The following is a 24876-nucleotide window of genomic DNA, read 5'->3' as shown; positions in this document are numbered from 1 at the left end:
CACCACACATGGCAGCCTGGGCCCTCCTTTTGGGGACTCACGTAGAGCGATCCTTTTGCCTTAGGAGCCTTTTCTTCCTCAATTAAAACCCAGAATGCCTTTTTTCGCCAAAGACCTCAACCGCTAAGTCAAACCTCCCACCAATCCTGTCACGGTGCCAACAAATAACCAAACACCAACACCGGAGCCCAGTCCTCCACGCGGAGGACCGACTCATGTTCCAACCGCACGCTGAGCCTCCTCCAGCGAGAAAGCATGTTCCTTGCTTTCCCCAGGCCAGGCTCCCCACATGCCACAGATATCAGCCCCTGGACGCAGTGGTCGAGGCCGGGCTGACGCCGAGAGCCGGGACTCCTTCCCCTGAGGCGTCTTCCCTGTTTTCTCCTTCAGGCGAATGGAGCTGTCCTCAAAGAAACGCTTATCGGTCGAACAACCGGCCGAAAAAATGAAAGTACAAACGAAACTTAATGGAGCGCGAAGTCTAATATGACAAGGAAAATTCCCGCTCCAGTTTTAATCTCTATTTACAATGTCAAAAGTGGGTCAAACGGGTCTGCAATGGAGGGATTTGTTTGGAGAATGATCTCTGCAATGAAAAGCATCTACGCAGCGAGCAGTATCGCGCTGCGATACCTCCACAGCGATCCTCTCCCTGACCCTCCAAGCCACTCAGTTTTACAGCACGGGGGCGAGAAGCTGTAACTCGAAACCTTGGCTTCATTCAAACGATGATTTTAGTGCGACTCCTCAAGAACTTACAAGAGCTGAGACACCGCTGGATTTGGGCAGAGGGTGCTGGGTTCGGTAACTGCTCTCCCTTTTGTTTCTTTCCCTTATCCTATTCCCCAGGCGAAGGTTGCTCGGCAGTACCATCACACCGCCCAGCCCAGCTGTTCTGTTTTACCTCGGCACGTCCTCCCTCGAAACGCAAAGGAAGCACAGGGATGTCCAACAGCAGCCCAAAAGTGAGAGACACAATTCATACTAACATCACTTTCCAACGTGTTTTCATTCACAGTTCCTGGAATCAGATCAATTTAATATCTTTCTTCTGCTGTTGTTCAAGACAGATGACTGTCACGTAAGCAAACGTAGCCAAAACTTCCTGACAAGAAGTTATTCTGTGCAAAGACGGCACACAAATACAAAGCAATCTAAAGGAAGAACACACTATCCAGCCTTCAAACCCACCAATTTGTTTTTATCGACTGAAGAAAAATCTGTTCTTTGACCTTCAAGTGCTTTATTCCTTTTATGGTCAAACAACCTTTATTTATTAAAATTCTTCTACTAATTACTCGCAGGGTACCCAGAGGCTTTAAAAGCACAAAATGCCAAAAAATGTGTTATTACATTCCTACACATATCGAGTCCTCTTTCTAAACAGTTTTAGAAGGAAAGAAATGTATTTAAAGCATTTTCTAGAAAACACCTTCAAGAAACTGATAAACATTCCTGCTTATTTTTAATTTGTATATTTTTTTAAGGTTCTTTTTGGTTTTAGTTGCTACTTTGTATTTACAGGAAAGCGAGCTCTGTCAGTCTTCAAAGTGCCTGCTGATGTCAGGTATTTATAGAAAGTTCCGATCTTAAATGAGTTTGAGAGCTGAATCAGCCTACATCTGTGGGCCAAACTGTGCATTGTTTAAACCTGAAAAAAAGCCCAATTTGAAGTGTCAGCTTTCGCGACAAATAGGGAATAAAAGGGCTCATATATAAAATGCTCGCAGGATAAAAATAATGCATAAATAACAGCAGTAGCAAAAAAGGCATGGAAAAAAAATAACCGAATTCAGGGAAGGATGCAAATTTTATGTTTTATTAGCAACGCAGAAGAAAAAAAAAAGAGAAAAAGTATTATGGAAATATCTCAGAGTTATACCTCCTTCAGACTTATACCACTTTCTTGCTGCCAGCCTGCGTGGTATACACTCTGAAGCTACAGAGAAAATATTCACAAAGTTGGATTGGAAAATGAGTTCATGAGTCCTTCAGATGCATCTGTGAGTTAGAAAGTGCAGTGTGAAAGACCCACAAAAAAAAAGTTGGGACCCCCTCACAAAACAAATAAGCAAAGAAATAGAGAACCCTTCAAAAAAGAAGAAAAAGGGGCAGAAAAAGTGATTTCCCCCCAGACTAAACTGAAGCCAGAGGAGAAAGGGACCTCAGACCAGCATGGGACCTCGGGCAGTTGCCCACCCCATGCCCTGCCTGGCAGAGAAGCAGCAGCCTTCCTCCCACAGCAGCTCTTCTTCCTCGCCTCTCCCAGCGGCCCCAGCCCACCCACCACCACCTGCTGCCAGACCTCCTGTCTCCACACCACCAGGTCCACACCCACGTGCACAGGACAGATCCCAACACCCCACGGACAGCTCCCGGTGCGCTGCGCTGGGCATGGGGTAGGCTGCAGGCAGCTCTGCCCCTCTGCAAAGCCTCCCCTGGACTTGGGGTCGGGAAGGGACCCCAACATCTGAGGTGTTGGCTGCTCTGAGGTGGAAACAAGAGAGAGCCTCTCGTTCACATCAGCAGAGCCACTCCTAGCTACACCGTACAGAGAAAAGCACGTGAAGTTGAGAAACACTCTTCCAGCACTTATTTCTGTCACGCTCGTGTTTATTTTCAAGCCTGCTGTAGAGCCTGTTCCTCATGACAAGCTCAGGTCACCGTCCCACCATGCTGGCCGACACCTCCAGAAGAGGAAGGCCTTTCCCCAACGCCTCTCCCTGCCCCGCAGCTCAGCACCTAAAGCCTTGGAGCGGGCGCGCAGCGTTCTCAGCTCCAACACGCACGTGGCAACTGGAGGGGAAAGGTGGTGGCGGCCATCCCAGGCAGCTCTGCCCGTCACCTGTGGTGGGCCTCATGCTGCTCGTGCAGGAGCTCTCACGGCTCCAGTCGTGTTGGTGGTGGTCCTGGGTGGTTTCTATGTCCCCAGTTTGCTCACGGGGACAGGAATGACCCCACTGAGCCCAAGGGACTCCAGTCCCGGACCTCTGTGTCATGGCGCAGCGCAAAGCAGCGACAGCTCCTGTGCGTGGCAAGCCGAGCTCGGCGCCCTACCAAACTCGGAGTGGTGGCTCCCAAACTTCGTGGCTCGGCGGGCGACTTGAAGAAGCCACGAAAGCCAAAAAAGTTGACACCCCCCCTCCACCCCGCACTTGGCCACCAGCACGGCGCGTGACCTTCGCTCATCCCCGCGGGGAAACTTTCCCCACCGGGCCTCCCAGGTGCGCCAGCCCACCGAAAAGAAAAAAACAAAACAAAACAAAACAAAACAAAACGCCTTAAACCAGCCCGCGTCGCGCGGCGTTATTTTGGAGAGACGCCGTGGAATTTAATTGGGGGTTGCTATTATCATTGGGAAAGCGGGGGGTGGGCGGGGAGGGTTGGGGGGTTTTGGGGGGGGTTCTTCGGCGTCCCCACGGGGAAACTCAGCACCCAACCTTCGGGTCCCCCGTGGGCGGCGGCGAGGCGCGGGGGGCACGGCGGCGGCGGAGGCCGCCGCCGTGCCCCCCCGCGCCTCGCCGCCGCCCCCGGCCGCACAAAGCCGGTGCAGCCCCCCCCCCTCCAGCCCGTTCCCCGTCCCCGCCATGCCGAGGAGCCGCTTACTTTCTCGATGGAGCCCGGCAGCAGGCGCTCGAGGAGGCGGCAGAGCACCACGCCGTCCTTCAGGGAGGACTGCAGGAAAGCCTCGGGGTCGGCCACCGTCTTCTTGGGCGACTCCAGCACGCCCAGGGCGATCAGCCACGTAACGGTCTGCTCGGCCGAAGTCATGGCCGCGGAGATGATGATGATGATGATGATGATGGGGGGGATGATTTTTAGGGGGGGGGCTTCAAGCGGAGGCCCCCGCCTCCCCCATGTGAATGCAGATGACGACGCCCCGCCGTCACACCGCCACCCCGTGTCACACACGCTCGCACACACACACACACACACACACACATGCAACCGCAGAGCCGCCTCCTGCCCGCCCCCTGACATCACGGGCTTGCGCGCCCGCGGAGGCTCCGCCAGGGCCGGGCGGAGGCTGCCCCCCAGCGGCCGCCCCTCACCGAGCCGCCTCCGCGGGCGCGCAAGGGCCGGGGGGAGAGCCCGGCCGCCTCCGGGGGAGGTTTTCGGGTGAAAGAGGGCGGGTTTGGGTCGGGCGCTGGGAGGGATTCCTCGCTCTCAGGGCGGTGAGGCGCTGGCGCAGGCTGCCCGGAGGGGCTGTGGGTGCCCCATCCCTGGAGGTGTTCGAGGCCAGGTTGGATGGGGCCTTGAGCAACCTGCTCTGGAGGGCGGCACCCCTGCCCAGAGGGGTTGGAACTGGGTCATCGTTAAGATCCCTTCCAGCCCAAATGGCTCCATGATCCCCCAACTGTAATCAAATCTTCTGCCAAAGGGCAGTGGTGCCTTTGGACCCAGGATGAGATAAGCCAACCCTAATCCATAATACAGGCGGATTTTCTTAAACTCTGACACCTGAGGTGCAATATCTCTTCCAACATTTCTCGGCATCAACCATCTGAGACTTTTGTTTTCCCGCTTTGCCTTTTTGATGCCTCGTTGGAGCAACAGCTGCCTACCAGATAGCTACGGAGAAGACAAGCCCACCTACTTCTTGTGCTCAGAAAGCAGCACGGATAGCTTAACCACGTCCAAGAGTTCCCCAAGGCAGGGGAGCGGCCTCCAAATCTTTCCAAATCTGGGTGGAGGTGCCCAAAAGATTGAGGAACATGCCAGTCTCTTCCCAGCTTCTTTTCCTTTCAGGCTTCCCCCTGGAAGGTGCTTACCGTGATCCAACCTTCCACAGTGCTTGCCTGTTCTGTGCTTTCCTCCTGCCAGTCTCGGTCCTGTTTGTACCAAAAGCTGCTAGGACTGACTGATATTCTGCATCCACCTCATCCCGTGAGCGCAAGCTATATCGGGGGGGAAGGTTTTGAAGTAACACGAAGGATGAGGCATGTCATCATGACCAGTTTTCTCTCCTTTCTCTTCTTTGTTTCACCATCAAAGCTGTTCAGATTATTTTACGTCCTGACTTCGGTCCCACTTTTGCTTCTAAACCATTCATAAGCTGATGATGCCCTGTATTTGGGAACCCCATATGGTAATATTTAAGCAACCTAAAACCTTTCTGAAGACATCAAAAGGCATGACTTTAACTACCTTTTTCTATAAAACATTTTTAAATATACACAAAGATGAAACAGTCATTTTGGTATTGACTCATAAAGAATAGATACAGAGCATATATGTAGTAGGTTCAGGAAACTTTCAGGAAACTCTCTTTACACAAAGAGATTTTTATATTTTTAGTTTTAGTTCTAGTTTAGTTTAGTTTAATATGAAGATCTGGACCCCTCTTTGAAAGAGATGAAGACATACGTTAGCCAGATTTGGCAGAGATGTTGTAGATCTAGCAGCACATCGTTTTCAGCAAATAAAGATTCAACAGTTGATAATTTCTTTGGACTTTCGCAAGCTTTTGTCTCACAGAAAGTTACTAAAGAAACCAGGCAGTCACAAGGTAGAAGGTAAATTTCTGCCATGGATTAGCTAGTGATTGAAAGACAAAACAGCGGGAATAAATTGCCAATTTTCAATTTGATGAAAAGTTGATGCTGGAGATACCTCCTGTATTCTGCAGTATAGGCTGAGTTGTCCTGAGTATTTACCCCAAGCTGAAAGTGATGAAAAGGCAATCGTACTCCTGCATGTTTTATTCCATCTTTCAGCCTGCGAGCAACAGTTTTCAGGGAAGGGAGAAAAGGAGAGGAAGGAAATAGCAGGTAGAGAAAGCTCCTGCTCCATTTTGGACTCCCATTTTCCATTTTTCATTTCCAGCTATTAATACCTCATCTGTCAGCTCCTGGAGCAGCAATGAGGTGCTCTGGCCAGATACACAATTCTCTGCTTTCCCTGTGCCAAACCAAGGTCAGCATTTCAATGGGGAGGAGACTAATTAAATATCAGTCCAGCTTGGATAGAAATCACCTTGACAGACTGTAATTAGCTATGTAGGGGTCTTACTGGATCAATCACTGTCCTGGGATTCCTGTGCAGTAGGTAACTGTCTCTGTAGATTTGCCCTATGGAGTTTTCCAACCCTTAAAGTAAAAGCCTCACTCCAACAAAGTAACACTTGTTTTAAACTCAGAGGTATGTTTCCACGTCTGGTTGAACCTACCTTTCAAAAGTGCCCTGGAGTACCTCCAGCTGGCAGGGGAGCTAGGGCTCTCGCAGTTACCCGCTGTCACACATGCATCTGTATGCCAGAGATGGAGTTAGAGACCTCAGAAGGCAGACCCGCCAGCCTCACAGTACCAGCACAGGTGAAGACGGAGAAATACAGAGTAGAGGACCCCTCTACATGGATGAAGCCACGTGGTCACGTTTTCTGCGCTCCCATTGCGAATAGGAGGCTGCTGCTTCTGACAAAGCGAGGGCAGGCACTTGGAGAGCTGTCTGCCTGTCTCCTCTCGGAGAGATGCCTTTAGTAGCTAAGGCAGGACAGGAACCTGCAGCAAGCATAGGCTCGGTCAGCCTCGGCTTCTCTTCTCCAAAAGCATTAATCTTAGTGAGGAGGGCAGCAAGAGAGTATGCTCTCCTCCGGACTAAGCTGTGCCTTGTTTTCTAGTGAGTACAAGGAAGACAGAGAGAGAGGAAGGAAATAAATACAAATGGATCAATAAAATAAAATGAACTTGAAGAGAAAAATGGATAGAAGATATGAGTGGGGGAAAAAAATAGACCAACAACAGAGACATGGTTATATTTGGATAACTTTATACCCAATATCTTTAATTATCTTCGAGGTGCCAAAGTATTTATATAGGCAGATGCAAAATTTCTGGTGCCGAGAGCTTGTCAACCAAGCATAAACGAATGAGTACCATAGGGAGTGCAGTTACAGTGCTGGTGCAGAAGCACAGATAGGGGACTCTTGGAGCGCGTGTTTGGCAACGGGACACAGGCACCCTGATGCTCGGGACCATGGTGCTCAGCTCCAGGACAGGTGGCCAGGCAGACTGGGCATCCCCAGTGGGTTTCATGGTACACACTGTGCTGAGTGCAGAGCCTGAGCAGTCTTGGTCTTAACAGTCTGAAGTTTTTTTTTAAGGTCTGTTTCATTTTACAGGGCAATTAAGACAACTCTCTGTGTTATAAGCTTTATCACGGTCATTGGTGCTTTTGTAGCTTTTATCCTGGCTGTGATCTTTAGATGGAAATACCCGCAGAGTCCTCTGGCAAGCCTGTGATAGCCCCAAATGTAGCTCTGCTTCCGTGCTCCTGAGACCATCAATTCAACAGCTACACTACCTTTGTCCTCTAAGTGCAATTCAGGATAATGGCATTGATCTGTTATATTCCTTATTCTTTCAGGAACCAATAATAAGTATCTCCACTTCAGGCAGAGATGAATATAAAATAACGGTCCTCGCAACTGAGGGCTTAGTCTAAATCACGCATGATAGAAGATGAAGGATAGACCTGAGAAAGGAAGAAATGAAGAAGGACAATAGTCAGCGGTGCAGTCACACAAGAGCTCTCTCTGTGGAAAGAAATCTATTTTAATTGCCATTTTGGAAGTATTTTATTCACACGTAATGAGGACTGAGGAAGAAATGAAGGACGGGGATTGAATGTCTAGAAATCAAAATGGCTAGAAATGATTGAAAAGGGCTTGAATTTAAACCAAAAAAGGAGTCAAGGTTTTGATTTTTTTTTTTAATGTGTGCATTCTGAATGGACAGTATTTACCAAAATTTGCCCTGCGTTTTGTTAGCATGAGATGGAGTAAGTGCTTTTTTAACAACACAGGCTGGGCGGAAGCAAATCAGTGGTTCCCCTGGGGAAGGTGTTGGGGGAAGGGAATTTGGCAGTGCCTCTGCAGTTTCAGGCCAGTCACAGAGAAAGCTGTGTCCTGCAGGCTGAAATATCAAATGCAGATCCCCAGCTGGTAGCAGTTGTCACGGCTGCCTTGAAGTTGATGAATCTGTGACGTTTTTAAACAGTGAGCCCTAAAACTTTTGCTCTGAACTCTTACTACAGAGCACTGACATGACCGTCCAGAAAAAGAGGATTGTAGGATATACCTGACAGAGGGTTTTGGGCAGAGTAAGGGTAAGAGTTTTGCAGACTCATCGGTAAAACCTCATTTGGAGTACAGCGCAGAGACTTGGACAACCACATTCAGGAAAAATTAAATCACACTGGAACAGAGTCATTAGAAGAGTGACAGTGATCTTCTGAGAGCCTGGCTTGTTTAGCCTGGCAAAACAAAGCCTGAGAAAGGGGATAGGATTGCTGTCTATAAATACATCAGTGAGTAAATATCACAGATAGACCAGGGCTATTTAAGCTTAAGGACAATGCTAGCACAAAAACAAATGAATATACAAAGAGGTCCTGAATAAATTTATGCTGGAAATCAGAAAAAGGCTCGATTCTTCTAGCCATAAAATATTTCAGTGCTAATAAGAAGTAGTGGGGCGAGTCACCCAGCCATTTTTAGAAAGAAGTGCAACGAGAGGACTAAAGTGATTATACGACTCGACTGCAGTAGCAGGGACTGGGCTTTGCCCAGGCTCTGCTCCTCAGCAGAAATCACCCAGCAGAATTTGTGCTTTGCCTACCAGAATCAAAGTGGGCCAAGCATTCATCATGATGGATACCGTTTAGTGTGAGGAGTCAAATAAGCAGAACCACAGTCAAAGCCATTCCTTCACTCCGAGTGAATGCTAATGACACTCGTTCAGCGCTGCATGGAAAATTCACTTGGTAAACTAGGTTAATGGAAGAAAATCCTCTTCTCTGAGGTACAGGGCCACTGGGTTGGAAGCCACGCATGGTGACCCTTGCACGTATTTTGTAGTGTTCTTTTCCGTAAATATTTTCCAGCCCCATGAAAGTTTGCCACAGATCTCTGCCAGTTTGCTTTTAAAAATGCAGTCCCTACCAGAGCGAAGTAGGGTCCTGCTAGTGGTGCCAATAGCCTGTCCCCTCCTTGACTCCAAAGGCCCGGGCAGTAGGCAGGCATTTTTCCAGAAGTTTCTGAAGTACAGGAGGGTGGAAAGGCAGCACATAGGACAGGAGGGGGGAGGAGAACAGCGAGATGCTAGAGGTTCTGGGTCACTGCGTTGGTCAGCAGCAACAAAATGAGCAACTCTCCGGTCAGCACGCGTGTGATAACATTTCCACACGTTGATCCCAGTACATCTGATACAACCAGAAAACTGGATTACTCCTTATTTACATGGGAAATCACCGTCTCCACATGGCACAGCAAGTGTCACCGCCTGCCTGCTCCCTCCTTCTGTTTTTTGGGTGCAGGGGTTGCACTGCTGGTACGGGCAGGGAGGGCTTTGGGAGCCTGCTCCCTTTGGCTCCTGGCCACAGCCCGCGTGTGGCACGCAGCAAGGCTCAGCGAGAGCGGCTATCAGCTCGATCAAGCTTTTAAGTGCTCCCTGGACTATTTTTGCAGCAGACCACGTGAGGTTATGGAGTTTTTATTTTTAGTCCTACAGTACGATTTGTTGACTACGTACATTTCGCATGCAGTTGGTATTGAAGTGTCAAGGTGAAAGAAGCCGTTTAATGATCTGCCAATATATGTTACAGTCAATAAATGTTGCAGATAACGAATGTCACCATTTGCCTTACAGTTAGCACCTGCACCCTTTCAGCCCTCATGATCTTATATTTATATTACATCCATTTAGGTTGCAGACCTTTGTATCACCGCTGGTTCACTTCAGACTTGGTTCTGCCCCTCTGAGCCAGCAGTAACACATTCTCCAAGTGCTCCTTTTCAAAGAAGCCAAGCACAAAATGAACTGTTCCAGCAAAAGTCTCGCTGAAGACCCACCTAGCTTACCAAACCTTTACCTACCCAGACTAAAGGGCTTGCAGTGGTGCTGCTACCAGGACCAGGAGGTGGGCAGAGGGCCGCCTGAGGGAGCTGCCCCCTGCCCTTCTGCTTCTCCTCACAAGCTCCACGCACCTCTGGCTGCTCTCTTTCATGCAGGTGAATACTGCAGTCACCTGATGGAGATGGATTATGGAGATGGTTATTCAGCTCAGCCCTTTGCCTTTTTCTCTTTGAGCTCCCAATGTTAAAGAAATTGGATATTGTTCCTTGCCTTTTATAGCCCTGTTTGCAGCAATTAGCATTTTTAGTGCTTTTAACTTTAGCCAAATAAACCTACAAAGTGTGTCCTGATTAACTAGTAATCACATGACAAGCATCTTCGTAAATAAGATCTTCCAGAGGCCTTGAATCCTGAAGATCTATAAATTTATAAAAGCCAAGGTGTATACACAGAGTCACATCACAGCTGCTCGGAGAGGAGAAATAAGAGTCACCATCAAGCTGGATTTCCTAGAGTTCTCAAGCTTAGGTAATGTCATCGCTTAGCGATTAACCATCTGTTTGGTCTGCCTTCACTTAATTTCTCCTGGCGTATTTCAGGTGAAGCTATTGCCCCACATGAAAATGACCCTTGCAAGGAATGAGTCAGGCCTCCATCACTCAGTGGCCTCGTATAAAGCCTCCCGCTTCCGACAAAGTAATGGGATATTCTTGCTTTTAAGCACAGGAACTGGATAATAAAACCTTGTAAGAACCCTGGGCTGAAGATTGCCTGAAATTTTTGTCTCCTTTTCCGGTGCTGATGTTTCCTAAGCTCCCAATGGAGAGTTTCGACATTTATGTAAAGCGTATTTTGAAAGACAGCTCTGCAGTCATTGCTTCCGCATCACTCATCTAGTTTCCAGCAGGCATATTCCAGCTCCTTATCAGATATAGCTGCAAAAGGGAAACACATCGCAAAGGTAAGATAAAATCTGCTTTTAAATTAAGCAAAATAAGCTTTTCAGTGTTTACCTTGGATTTTCTAGGGCACTTCCAGAGCACTGGAGATCTCTGTTTATTTTCAGCATATTACCTGCGATGACTACATGCGATGGCTATATTACATTAATCGGTAATTGCTATAATGGATTGACTCTATAATTGCTTTCCGATCTGAAGAGTATTCAGTCTCATCTCTGCTCATAATCACTATCTGATCAGTGAAACGGGCCGTGATAAAAGCTGTGTAAGAAAGCTTCCTTCTTTACTAATTGGACGAGACTTGGAAACCAGAGGCTTTTCTGGGAGCGCTGCCTATTTTCCTCATAATTATTTGCATATTCAGTTCAATAGCAAAACAAGTCCATAACTGTTCAGTTCAGAAATGAAAAGCTTCTCATTATGTATGTCGGTCAGAAAAAAAAACATGAGCAATCACTACATCAATACTAAATAGCGCTAAATCAGTACTACCTGCACTAATTTGGGACTAGGAAGTGTATAAAACAATAACTTAAGAAGCAAAGGACATTAAGGGAAGGAAACCTGCTAGAGACATTGTTTTATGTATGCTTGTTAGTACAAGGAAGAACTTCTCCACTCTTCAACATGTAAATTACATTCACCATCTAATCACACCGAGACAATCTGAGGTGTTTCCATATTCAGATATGTTTTGTAACCAGTTTATCGCTGATGTGTAACTCATAACAGCACTGCCATCGCCTTTAAACTTAATAACAAGGGTGGGGTCAGACCTAAATGTGAGCCTCCCACTTTGATGTCTGACATAAATAATGCACACAGAGGTTCTCAAATGTTATTTGGCTCTACTGCTGTGGATTGAATGTCATGGCTTAATGCCACTGTGCAGAAATAACACCACCAAAATAACTTGATCTAACTATTTAACCTTGCAAATATATAGTAGGAAATGAGGCAAAGCCTCCAAAAAAAAAGGGGGGGGGGGGGGGGTTAAAAAAAAAAAAGGTTGAAATTGAGTATTGGAATCCTTGTGGAATCCTTGTGGTTCAAATCCATGTTGCTTTCACGTCATTTTCTTCTATCCAAACTCATAAGACTGTCTGGACCAGTAATGACTATTGTAACATCATTACACTCCAGCATATTTGTTTGTGCCTACCGATAAAATACTTCTCAAAAACAGGCCTGTTTAATTAGGTGATAGAGAAGGCAAACACTGAAGTCCATTCTCAAGCAAACTCTCAGAACGTAACTTGAGAGTTTTACATGAGAAAGGACTGACAAAATATTCAAAAAACACTCAGTGTCTTGCTCTTTTTGTTCTCCTAGATTTCAGTGTAAAAGAAAGGGAAAGTAATGCTTCAATCATAAAGTATGAAATTGCATATTATCTCTTTTTCAAAAGACATTGCAGCACATCAGATTAATCTGTGGGAACTTCTGTTTGCAACTTCTACTGACAAGAATAATCCCTTCCATCAAACTCATAGATGAGTAATATTTAAAAGCTAGCACTCTTAGTTTCTTTAGTGTAACTTCCCAAGCTGTGGAGTTGACCATCGAAATCTGTCTAGCATGACTACACACACAGGGGACAGAGTTTCACCAGGACTGCTCCACCTGAGATTTCAAGCTCAGACAACTCCACCAATACAAAACAAATGAGGCTTAGCCACCAGAAAGCAGATTGTTCACAAGTGGGCTCCTCTGCACCAATTCCAACTTTTTGCTCTTGACATTAGAGCTGTTCAGCAGTTCAGCTTTAAGCTTGGCTTATTTTCCAGACCAGCTAGGAGATAAATGCAATCAGCCACTGTCATGCCTGTATGACTGCACTCCCTTTGCTCAAACCAACTTAAAAATAAGTCTTTTGAACATCTTCCACACATACGTAAAATATTTCAAGAGAAAAAGGCAAACATCACTGTTTCCTGTCATAGAATCATAGAATGGTTTGGGTTGGAAGGGACCTTAAAGATCATCTAATTCCAACCCCCCTGCCATGGATGCCACCCACCAGACCAGGTTGGCCAAGGCCCCATCCAGGCTGGCCTTGAACACCTCCAGGGATGGGGCATTGTACTGGATCTGCCTGGGATGGAGTTAACTTTCCCTGCACCACAAGCATCCACAACTTCTCTTGGCAACCTGTTTCAGGGCCTCGCTACCCTTACAGTGAAGAATTTCCTCCTAATGTCTAGTCTAAATCTACCCTCTTTTAGCTCAAGGCCATTCCCTCTTGTCCTATCATCATTTACCCGAGTAGAGTCCTTCTCCATCTTTTTTATAAGACCCCTTTAAGTATTGAAAGGTCACAGTGGGGTCTCCCCAGAGCCTTCTCCTCTCCAGGCTGAACGTCCCCAGCTCTCTCAGCCTGTCTCCATAGGAAGAAAGGAAGGTCATTAATAACTCTCTGAAATGACAAATGAAAACTCAGAGACACTGCCCACTGTTGCTATCCCCTTAAAAGTGGAATTGGACCGTTCACCAGCTCCAGCAGGGGAGCTCCCCTCAGAGCCTGCACTTTGCACCCATCGGAAAAGGACGCTTCACTTTTGCTACAGAAGATGCATCATACCCCACCAGACACCATTGCACTTTCCTGCCCTATGGAGAATGGATCCGGAGACTCAACTGGGTACGGAGGGAGTGCAAAACAACCAGAGAAGCACTTACACAAGAAGACCATATGTTTTCCAGACTCCTTCCCCCATCCTGTTGAATACAAGCTTCATTTTTCCCAAATTAAAAGACTGCAGAGAAAACTCCAGGGGGAACTTTATAGGGATTTTCCTTCATCATTCTCTCCTCTTGATTTTAATTCATGAAAAAATAACTCATGTCCAGGTAAAATTTTTCTGAATCTCTCAGGATTTTTAATATTGATCTAAATAAAGGTTGTTTTTTATACAGAAGCTGCAATGAACTATTCATTCTACAGATGCAACACTGCGTTTGGACCAGAGCTAATTTTTCTGCATACATAAAATATAAATGAAAATAATAAAGCAATGAGTTCTGCAATTACTTGAGATCTTTATCTATGCTCTTTCTGCTAGTATCCCAGTTTCTTCAAAAGTTTAAGCCTTAGAAGCCTCCAGCCAGTGAGAATTATGGATCAAATAGTCCTACACCATATAAGTTTATTTAACCAATACACAGAACCAGTCCATAGCACGTTTGGCTTCATAGTAACTACATATTGACGCCACGATTTTTATTCAGTCCCTATTAAATACCATGGGATCTTTGCCTAAACAACTATAACAGCAGATCTTCTATAGCAGTAATTAAACATAATTATGTATTGTGTGACAAAGTTGGATAGTCTTATTTGCATGGAAAGGGCTTTTAATCCTCAAAAAGACACAGCAGGACTGTTTGAGGAAGAGCTACTATTCCATACAATAAGATAAAAGTTTGGACCCCAGGCCCTTTTATTTAATACTCTGTTTGTATGTTTTAATTTGCAAAGTACAAGGCAGATTATTTGCTTCATTTTAAAGTATGCTTTAGAGCTGTATGTATTAAACTGTATAGTTCTATCTGAAATATACGTATTCATAATTTACAGCAAAATAAACTAATAAAAAGGGAAAAAATTACTGATGACATGTCAAGCCTGCTGGACTACAAAGCTGGATATAATTTAGCTTCCTCTTCCAAATGGTGGAAATAATAACTCAGAAGAAAATACACAAAGAAACTTTGAAAGAATTTAACTTTTTATAGTCAAATAATATTCTTTTATTAGCTTTGTAAACACTAGAATCTGTCTCTCATAAGCTAATTTAGCTTCAACAAAGGTATTTAATTGTTTACTGTAAATTACAGCTTTAAGTTACCATTTAAAGCCAAGAAGAGTAGTGTTTCAAGTTAAAGGACCTAAAAAGAAAAAAAAAAAAGGATGACTGTCAAGAACTCTTCACTTTTAGACCATGAACTTTGACACTGCCCTTTAGTCATAACTCTAAGAATAACAAAAAAAAAAAAAGAAAAAAAAAGCTATGTGCTACGACTGCATTTCCTGTAACATATGTTCATGATTGAGGTATTTAACCAGCACATGATGTGCTCAGACGGAGCGGAAACTGCCCCTCTGCAGCAGCCAGTTGAGCTCCCAAAATAAAGCGTAGAAGAGTTTGCCAACCACAGTACAACGAAGCCTCCGCTTTTCACTTCTGCAAGAGGTATTAATACAGTGATGGGAGGAATGCTGCAAACGATCTGAATATTCAGTTAATAATGTTGACACAATGTTGACACATAGAAGAAAATGAGATCTGCAGAGAGTTATTCCTTTAAACAGGCTTTATACAACGCAAGCCTGTACACAGATCAATTTCCAGCACAGCCATTAGTTCCCATTTGTTTGAAGACACGGGAAGCATATGGTGCTGGTAGCACAAAGGAGTGCAAAGGACTACAGAGAGGGATAAAGCTCTAGATAAAGCTGCCTGCGTGGTGACTAGGCAAAAATATTACTTCTGAAGAAAACTCGTTGGAACAGCCTGAAGCAAAAGGGGAAAAAAGTATAAAACTTTTAGGTCAGTACAGAAACTTTTTAGCTCAGCACAGAAACTTTAGCTCAGCCACGTTGAAGCCCTGCTGCCTCGTGTGCTCAGTGCTAGAGCGCAGCCAGCAGGGCAAGGGAAGGGATGCTTCCCATTTGTGAGGCCGCTTCTGGAGCGCTGCATCCTGTCCTGGGCCCTGCAGAACGAGAGACTTCTCGGCCATCTAGAGCCAGTCCAGCACAGGATGAGGATGGCTGAGGGGCTGGAGCCTGTGAGATAAAAGGAGAGGCTGAGAAAGCTGGGTTAGTTCAGCCTGGAAAAGAGCAGGCTGAGGAGGCATGTTTGCTGCCTAACTTACCTAATGGGGAGCTGCAGAGGAGATGGGACCAGATACTCCTCGGAGACATGCGGTGAAGACTCAAGTCGCTGCAAGGAACTTCTGAGTGGATGTGGGAAATGAAAAGCCACAGGGAGAGCAATGGGGACAGGTTGCCCAGAAGAAGCAGCTTCCAGGGTGTCGAAACTCCATCCTTGTAGTTATTCAAAACTTGACTAGAGAAAGCCTGGCATGAGCTGATCTAACTGCAGGTAGCCTTGCTTTGAGCAGGAGGCTGGACTAGAGACATCCAGGGGTCCCTTCTGACCTCAGTTACCAGGATTCTGCTCTGCAATGAGGTGAGAGGAAATGGTTGAGGTCTGCATGGCAGAGAGCACTGAAGTTTCGCTGTTGAAAGCAGGGCATGGAAGTGAGTACCATCACACAACAAGAGCTACCTGCTAGAGGCAAGCCAGGCAAACCCTCCGGCAGCCTGTAGTGCCAGTCTTCTAGCTAATTCAAAGCTAAATCTTTCTGGAAGACAAGATACAGAGATCTAGATATCTATATCTATTATGTATATATAAATAGATAGATATAGATGTAGATTAGATATAGATATAGATATAGATATAGATATAGATATAGATATAGATATAGATATAGATATAGATATAGATAGATGATATAGATTCCTTCACTGGAAGGAATGACACCTGCACAAAAATCATCCACTGTGACATCCAGAAACCAGAGGCAAACAAAACTGATACCTACCCGCTTTCCAGGTGGAGAGCACTTTTACAATGGGGAGCTGAAAACTGAAATCAGTATTTATATAAATATTGAAATCAGCATTTAAATAAATTATTTAAATTCCAATGACTTGGCAAAAATTCTTGATGTATTGGCTTTAGAAATCCTGTGTCTTTACCAGTATGAATAGAATAATCCAGCTAAATTATAAAAACAAGTTTTGATGATTCACTATCCAGGAGTTATTCCCTGTGAAGATTCTAACTCCAAGTACTTGAGGCAAAAATAAAATAACATTAAGAATAACAACAGGCACATGTGCTAATGAAGATACTGATAACAGCAAGGGGAAAGTGAGAATGCGAGGAAGGAACAAGACACAAAACGTATGGCCTATGAGAAAAGATGGAGCAAATCTTCAAGCACATAGAAAGGCTGTTGCAGAACAGATGGAAATAATGTGTTTTCCGTGTCTGTGGTGCATGAAATGAGAAGGAACAGGTTTAAACTGTGGCAAGGCAAATTCAGATCCAACACTGGGAAACGTCTTTACAATTTTTCTGGGGAGGTGTTGTAATCTTAGCATTGTCTGCAACCTTTAAGAAAACACGAGACAAATATCTGTCAGAAGTGATGTATCTCTGCATGTTCCTGCCTGGGAACAGGAAGATGCACTACGTGAACCTTGCTGCCCCTTCAAGCGTGACGATTTCATACAGAAGCTTTTATATATCAAACACAGGAATAGAAAGATACCACCGATTCTAAATTACAGTCTAAAATACAATGTGAACTAGAGTTACAGCTCTAAGAGAAAGATCAATAATCAAGCAGTTTTAGATGGTATTTGCTAAAGAAAATTCATATTAATTACCTTGACATTAGAAAAACTGCATAGGAATAAGCTCAAGGCATTTTATTACTCAGTACTGAGCAAGCAGATGAGACAGCAGCCAGTTATCAAATGGAGCCTCCATGAATATGACTTCAGACGAGACCTGTGAATGGAGAATGTCAAACTAAATAATCGCTCATGCTTCTGGCCTTAAAATGCAGGCATAAAACAGAATTTCTCTTTGGTCACCCAAGACCAAAAAGACCAAAAAAACTGCAGTGATTCCTTATGAATTTCCAGGACTAGAGGCTGCATTTACAAAAATGATTCTGATTTACTCCTCAAGAATTTTCAGGTAAACAAAATGGAAGAGAGGAATCTCAATTTCTCAGCATATCTTTAAGAATAACGAAAATAGCAGCCCAAAATGAACCACCATGTATTAGCAAGAGGCTCCATGATTTCTTTAGCAGCACAACTTTAGGCAACCCACATCTTTTCTCCTTTCTCTTCCTCTCAGCTATTTTTAAAGGTGACCTCATCCACGTATCTAATAAAATCACAAAAGCTCAAAAGCTTAGTATGCTGAGCTCAGTGATGTTCTCAGCTCTGTCTCCTAATAATTGCTTTCACAGTGCCTCCCCCTACCAGTAAGACGAGCTAGATGAATTGGAGCTAACTTCATTACAGATCCAAGCCAGAGCAGCTTCTGCTTCCTGTCACGTCCCCAGCGGTGAAAGGCTCCCTCCAACTTTCACTGCAGAGTTCAGACCACAGCGTACATACGGATTTTACTCAGGCACCACGATTTTATCGGTCCACACTGACTGATATCACACACCCTCGTGCATAATAGTAGCTAAAAACTATAGAGCCACTGCATGATTTTCTTAATTTTGCCCTAGTGTGAACATCCCTCTTTATTTTAGCAAAGGACAAAGGCAGCTATACAAGCAATTCAAAATAAGCAGAGCTGAACACTAACCTGGAGAACATAAAGAGTAATAAATCAAAAAATGTTTATAGAAAGGTGTTACAAAGTATCCTCACATAACTAGCCATTAAACTGTGTTTGTTGTGGTTTTTTTTTTTGTAATTCTGAAAAAAAGAAAAAGTCAACAAAATGAGTATTTTTTTTTCTCAAGACTTAAAATCAGTGGTATTTAAAAAACCAATATTTTTTTAAAAATCTGGTAACGAGCAAGCCCTTTTGGCAACACTCCACACCGGCTTTCCCCTAGCCTCTAGCTATATATAAGGAGGTACTGCTTGCACACACAAAGACTACAAAGCAAGCAGAAATTACTCCATGTCTTTATTTGCATTTGCACAATCAGGAACAATTTTTGAAAAAAAAAAAATCAGACATTGACTTGTAGCAAACTCACTGAAAGAAGCAAAAATGAATGCAGTCTTCTCTAAGAAGATCTCATCTTAATTATTATTACTTTGTTGAAAGATGAAGTGATATATATATAAACTCTCTTAGGTGTCTTACATGCTATCTCCCTCTCTGACCAGTTACATGACCCATGCCTTTATTTCCTTCTGTTTTTCTTGATGCGCTCTTCCTCATTCATATTTACCCTATTTATGCCTTGTCTCTTTTTCCCCTTTTATTCCCCTTTTTTGTTTCTCTTTTATCATTGTAGGTAGTTACTGTGAAAACATAAGATTTTCTTTCCAGATGAATTTAACTACGTGTGCATAGAAATCAAGAGTTAGTACTGCCAAAACTGTTTCTGTAACCAGAGTTTGGCCTAGCCCAAGATTGTAAGGGATGTAGAATGCTGGCAAAGATTGAATTAAACACTGATGAATAGCACAGATGGTATTAGAAAAGCGGTGAAAGAGAGGTGAAAAGAAAGTGAGGAGTTAGAAAGGTGGGAAGTTTTGGTTGGCAGAAAAATTGGAGGTATTTGATCTAGTCTTGAAAACTAACCAGTAAGACGAGTAAAAATATCTTCTGATGGGAATGTGTAGCATCGACAAAGTAAAAAAATCCCTAGAAATGTGTTTTACAAAAAAAAAAAAAAAAGCAAAAAGTTGTGTTTATTTTTTTAAAGAAAATGCTTTGGTTTTCCCAACTTGTAAACCATTTTTCAATCAAAAGTGAGGTTTTTTATTTTGTTTTGTTTTGGAGTGGTACATACATTTTAGGGAAAACAAATCTGCCCAGATGCATTGTCCAGCTAACCATAGGGATATGCAGAACATTTCTTTCTTCAGAAAAGCAACTCAGGCTTTTTGTTCCTACCGTTTTTTGTAGCCATGGCCTTCCCTTACCTTAATAATCATCAGAGGTCTTACTTTGATGTAGCGGTTCAGGTGTGTTCTTGCTGTACTTCATGTAAGGGGAATAAATGCTTTTGGTTTTGCTCCTGGTTGGTATTTTTTTATCATTGAGGGTTTTTCACCCTTTTATCCCTGACCTCCAGCTGTGTGGTTTCTGCCAGGCCTTGGTAACTACAACCGCAGCAGTTCACTGGCCTATAGCAGTAGTTCAAACAATTTCCAAAATCTAAAGGCTCTCTACTGCCTAAGAAGAAGTAAAAGAAACTCAATGTAAATGTAGTTCTGAAGGTAAGTGTTAGTTCCTGCATTAGAGCTTGGAAATCCCTGCTCCAGTGTGTACGTACTGAATTAGCACACCTCTCAGCTGCCTTGCCCACGTCTCCATCTCCAAATTTAGTGATTGTCCCGCTCTGCTCTGCTGGTGCGGCCTCACCTCGAGCACTGTGTGCAGTTCTGTGCACCACAGTACAAAAAGGACGTGAAACTACTGGAGGGTGTCCAGAGAAGGGCTACAAAGATGGTGAAGAGTCTAGAGGGGATGACGTACGAGGAGCGGCTGAGGGCACTGGGTCTGTTCAGCCTGGAGAAGAGGAGGCTGAGGGGAGACCTCATGGCGGCCTGCAGCTCCCTTACGAGGGGGAGCGGAGGGGCAGGCGCCGATCTGTTCTCTTTAGTGACCAGTGACAGGACCTGAGGGAACGGTGTCAAGCTGAGGCAGGGAAGGTTTAGGCTGGACATCAGGAAGAGGCTCTTCACCAAGTGGGTGGTCGCACACTGGAACAGGCTCCCCAGGGACAGTCACTGCCCCAGGCCTGTTGGAGTGTAAGAAGCATTTGGACTCTGCACTTAGTCACATGGTCTGAATTTTTGGGTAGACATGTGTGGTGCCTGGAGTTGGGACTTGAAGATCCTTGTGGGTCCCTTCCAGCTCAGGATACTCTGTGATTCTATGATTTGTCCTGCCCTGTGGTGCTCCAGTAGGCAGCGTAATTAACACAGGAATTAAGACCGGAGGATGGATCTTCTGTTTCCTGAAGCAATGACCAGCCAAAGAAGTGGGAACAGAGACAGCAACTGCAGTTTAAAAAAGGAAAGGTCTTGTGACCACTGGATGTGTGCTCCACACCCAGACTTGGATGCCTTGGTTTGATTCATCTCTGAGGCTCTGGAGTGCCAGCATAAAATAATATATGATCAACACGGTCCAAGCAGGCAACATGTATGCCTAATAAATAGCTGAAAATAACAACAAAAATGTGACAGTGATGATAGCTGCCTATTTGACAGCCCAGAAAAAAAAAGCATGAATGATTTTACGAACTGCTGCTCAGATACAGTGACAACGCTCAGCTGTCTAGGTCACTCAGTTAGACATCTAGCCATAGCTGCACGATGCTTCAAGAGAGTAACTCGAACCCATTGCTAAACATTATTCTAAAGTGTCAGCAGTCCAAGAATTCACTAATCCTTTCGCTACACTTGAAGAGCTTCATGTTTTATTGGAAATATTATGCAGATAAAAATTACTTGCAGAGTGGAGATGGATAGACTCATGGTTTAACTCAGACAATTTGAAGCAACATATAAATCAAGACTTTTATCAAGCTTGCACTTCCATTTCTCCATGCAAGTTCCCAAGTCAAGTGACAAGATGTAAAATGGCACAGAACATATAGCCTCAATATAGGGTAATGACCCTTTTTAAGTGGCATACTAAGTTTGGTAAAACCTAATGACATCCATAGACCTGTTTAAAATCTTCATTTACATATAGACGTCTTAGTCCTCCAAATAATTTTATGAAGTGTAGCATTCATCCTTTCCAGGACACAATCCTTTCATAAAATCTATCAAGGATACATTTTGCAAGCTTCCAAAACACTCCAGAAATAGCACCACCACCTTTATGAACTGGCAGAGTTTCATGCATCTCTGACCTAGATTGTAGGACTTAGCAATCAGGAACATACAACATTCAGTTCCACATCAGCAGATAAAAAGTAGTAAAAGATAGTTCTCCTAATGAACAGCAGATATGTAAATCCATATTATCCATAAATCATGCTTCAAATCTTCCTCAGAAACTAATCAAGCTTAAAAAAAAATCATGAGATTGGCTTAAAAATCATGAAATTTGAAATATGAATAAATTTAGAGTTATTTATCTGCCGTTGAGTTTTTAAGCCTCTAGAGTGTGCTCCAGTCATATTTTCAAGCATTTCTTTACAAAGTTAAATGTGTAGATGCTTTATGTATAATGAAAGCTGAGATTGGTTTATAAAGCTAGTAATTCAGAAGTTGAGTTCATCAGAGAAACATGAAGTTCTACAAAAAAAAAATCCTAAAATTTCTTTTTAAAGCAATACAACACTGTACCATACTAGAAATGTAATTGTGGAGAAAATAACCAATCTGACACCAGAAAGCCTGCAAATACATCAGCATTTCTGAAAAGTTTAAGGAAAGTTTCTTGTGGTGCCAAGGAACATAAACTTCAAAAATTTAGGGGTTAATGTAGCAAGCCACTTGGTGTACCAACTCATTTACCCTCTCAATAAGCATTAAAAACAATGAACTGCAGAAAAAAGAGGCTTTTTGTTACATATAGTTTTACAATTTTGAACACGCTACACCTTTACAAATTCCAGACCGATTCCTCAGATACAAAGAGGACGGGCCTGCAAAAATTTTCAGATTTGCTTTCCAGTAATTCATTCTCAGCTCCATTTATTTGTCCTCCAGGATCCTTCCCACATTGTTTTAACCTTTCCAGGCAGCTCCCTCCAATATCTAGGGCTAGAGGCTTTACTATTATTTGAAAGAAATGAGGTTTTTAAAGAAAAGCTGAAGTTTCAAGGAAAATACCAAATGTTGCAGTAAAACCATGAAGGTTAGCAACCTGCATCTGTCTAACCTGAGGAATAACTTGAGACCAAACGACATGAGGCAGCAGTGCCCGCTGGCTTGGCTGTCCCAAGGCCACCCTGTGTCCCGATGGCTCTGTCTACAAATCGGAAGCAAAGTTCTGTTTTATGCATCAGATGTGGCATACAAATTAACCACACCAATAATCTTCTAATTTACGCAGCCGTTCTGCAGTAAGTGTGTAGAATTAACCATGGTAACATGCATAAGCATATTCAGTTAATAATTGTTCATTGACATGACACATTTACTAAATAAATGACTGTAATTTGATAAGCTAGAAGCTTCTAAGTGAGGAAAACCGGCAGCACCCTGTGCACACTCCTATTGCATATTCAAACTCAAAGATGACCTTTTTATTTTATATGCAGAATGGAGGGAAACCTGAACCCACACAGTTTAAAAACTCATCTTTCCCACTGTCCACAGCTTGAAGGTTTACCACTTTAGAGTCTCCTCAAGCTCCCCATGCCACATCGTGGCCCAGCTTGCACAAGAGTGATGAAAAGTTTTGCCCTCACCTTGGCCTATAGCCCAGCAGCTGAACCGCCCCTGTGGCCTATGTCTGCATTCAGTGTGCACCTGGGTCTGTGGCTTGTGATGTGTGTGCCATCACCACCAAAAGTCATCGCAGTGAGATTCCTTCTGATGACCTTGCAGTAGTATGAATTGCTATCAGATTATTCTTTTTTTTTTTTCTTTTTCTGTAAACATAGGAATTTATCTATTAATTAGGGTAGTATTTTAGCTCATGCCTGTAAATGAGGATGAAAATACTTTCTTCCTAGCAAAATATGAAAAAACAAAAATCCAACAACACCTTAAAAATTAGGTAGATTCAGATTTGGAAGCACTGGGGCCAAATTATGCAAGTCTTGGACTGGAAAATATGATTCCCTGATGATAAGAGGTAAGCCACACCGTCCTCACCCAGGTAACACTCCCATAAGACTTGTCTGGAGATTTACTCAAGCGCTCGGTATAGTACTCATGTGTACACACTTGGCTGCGCAAAGGCATGCTTGGAGCAGGTGGGACTGCAGTCAGATTTCTCCAGGCAGTATACAGAAGCACGGATTTAGGTCCTCGATGAGCATTTTCGCAGCACTCACACGCAGACTTACTTTTCTACCCCACGGGTCAGGCTGTGTTCCCCTTCCTTACAAGCTCTGTGCATGCTTTAATGCTAGAGAGACAAGGAGCCTGGAAACACTGCAGAAGCGGGCACTACAATTCAACACAGTTGTGAATTTCATTATTGAAATAAAATACTATTAATAAGCAAACCTCATGTTGCTCATGAGACTTTGTGTCAGCTAGGATTTAGTCAAAGTAATTTTTAGCTGGGCTAAAAGAGAATGGAAAACAGGCTGGTAAATACCAGGAAGCTGGTACTGAGCTCACAGGGCACTTCATGCTGAAGAAATTAAAAAAAAAAAGGCTTTTATGAACTAACTGATGAGGAGTGCTCCTGAATGCACACTGCTAGATCACTTAGCAATTGCCTTCATAGTCTCCTTCAACTACGGAACAACATGTATGCAGTCAAATAGTACATCCATACAGAATACAGTTATTAAAAAATAAACAAAACACACAAGGCAAATGATCTTGGCTATGTCAGAAAACACCAGAATTCAAAATACTCTGAAATTACAGTGAAAAGTATAGCTGTGAAATCAGCATGAAGCAGAACGGAGTTGGATCCAGCATGTGGAAAGTGTAGGTGAGTGACAATGTGATGCGTGACTTTTCAGCCCTGGGTCATCAAAACAGGCTGGGCAGTGAATGAAAATAATTCTTACGCAATAGTTTTCTATTTCCACTTTTAAGTGAAACGTCCTAACAGTCTCTAGCCAGGCCTCCCCAGGGAAGTGCATACACTACCAAATCATTGTTGCATTTGGTAGCGTTTCTGCCAGAACACACACTAGCTAGAGGTTAACCTCTCTTTTGCCATAAGAAAGGCAATTATTGGGAGCTGCCTGATTGCGCTGATGATGCAGAGTGACTTGGCTCTCTTTGTACTGGTACACGCTCCACCTGCACCATCGCTCTCAGGACACAGCAATGAACCAGCCGGTTCCTTCGGTTTCTCATCTCACAGAGAAATACTCCGTCCCTCTCTCAGTTCATCAATCTTTGACTCTTTTTTCCTTCAAAGCTGAAGTCAGCTGCTCCATTACACACATGCAAAAACAAATTCTGCAGCTGAGCTGCCTTGATGCATATAAATCTCCACCAATTTCTTAATGCTAGCCAGTAAACTTCTTACCAGTGTTTATCACAGCTTGCTATGGCTTTATCTAGCACACCAGGCAACCGACTTAAACCTACTTGATTTTCAAGTTCAGAGGGGTAAGAGTTCAACAGGTAAGAGCAAAGTCAGATCATGAGTAAAGTATAGACTGTATGC

At 43.8% G+C, this 24876-nt stretch overlaps 1 protein-coding gene and 1 long non-coding RNA gene across 6 annotated transcripts in view; both read right to left on the bottom strand.

Moving 5' to 3' along the window:
- The window catches only part of ARHGEF7 (Rho guanine nucleotide exchange factor 7), a 120527-nt gene extending 116569 nt beyond the window's left edge, over window positions 1-3958 (bottom strand). For 3 of the 4 annotated variants that reach the window (XM_080605402.1, XM_080605404.1, XM_080605407.1), the window contains exon 1: window positions 3607-3958. In XM_080605402.1, coding sequence (XP_080461528.1) covers window positions 3607-3771 — 165 coding nt within the window. In that variant the 5' untranslated portion in view covers window positions 3772-3958. The remainder of the gene's footprint in view (window positions 1-3606) is intronic. The other variant, XM_080605405.1, reaches the window with a different exon arrangement.
- A 2666-nt stretch (window positions 3959-6624) lies between these two features.
- The window catches only part of LOC308200209, a 33866-nt gene continuing 15614 nt past the window's right edge, over window positions 6625-24876 (bottom strand). For both annotated transcript variants that reach the window (XR_013955327.1, XR_013955328.1), the window contains one exon: window positions 6625-10789. This is a non-coding gene — a long non-coding RNA (uncharacterized lncRNA). The remainder of the gene's footprint in view (window positions 10790-24876) is intronic.

Source organism: Anser brachyrhynchus (assembly GCF_964034855.1).
Source record: "Anser brachyrhynchus genome assembly, chromosome: 1".
Lineage (NCBI taxonomy): Eukaryota > Metazoa > Chordata > Aves > Anseriformes > Anatidae > Anser > Anser brachyrhynchus.
The sequence above is the reverse complement of the archived record's forward strand: the minus strand, read 5'-3'. Positions and strand labels throughout refer to the sequence as shown.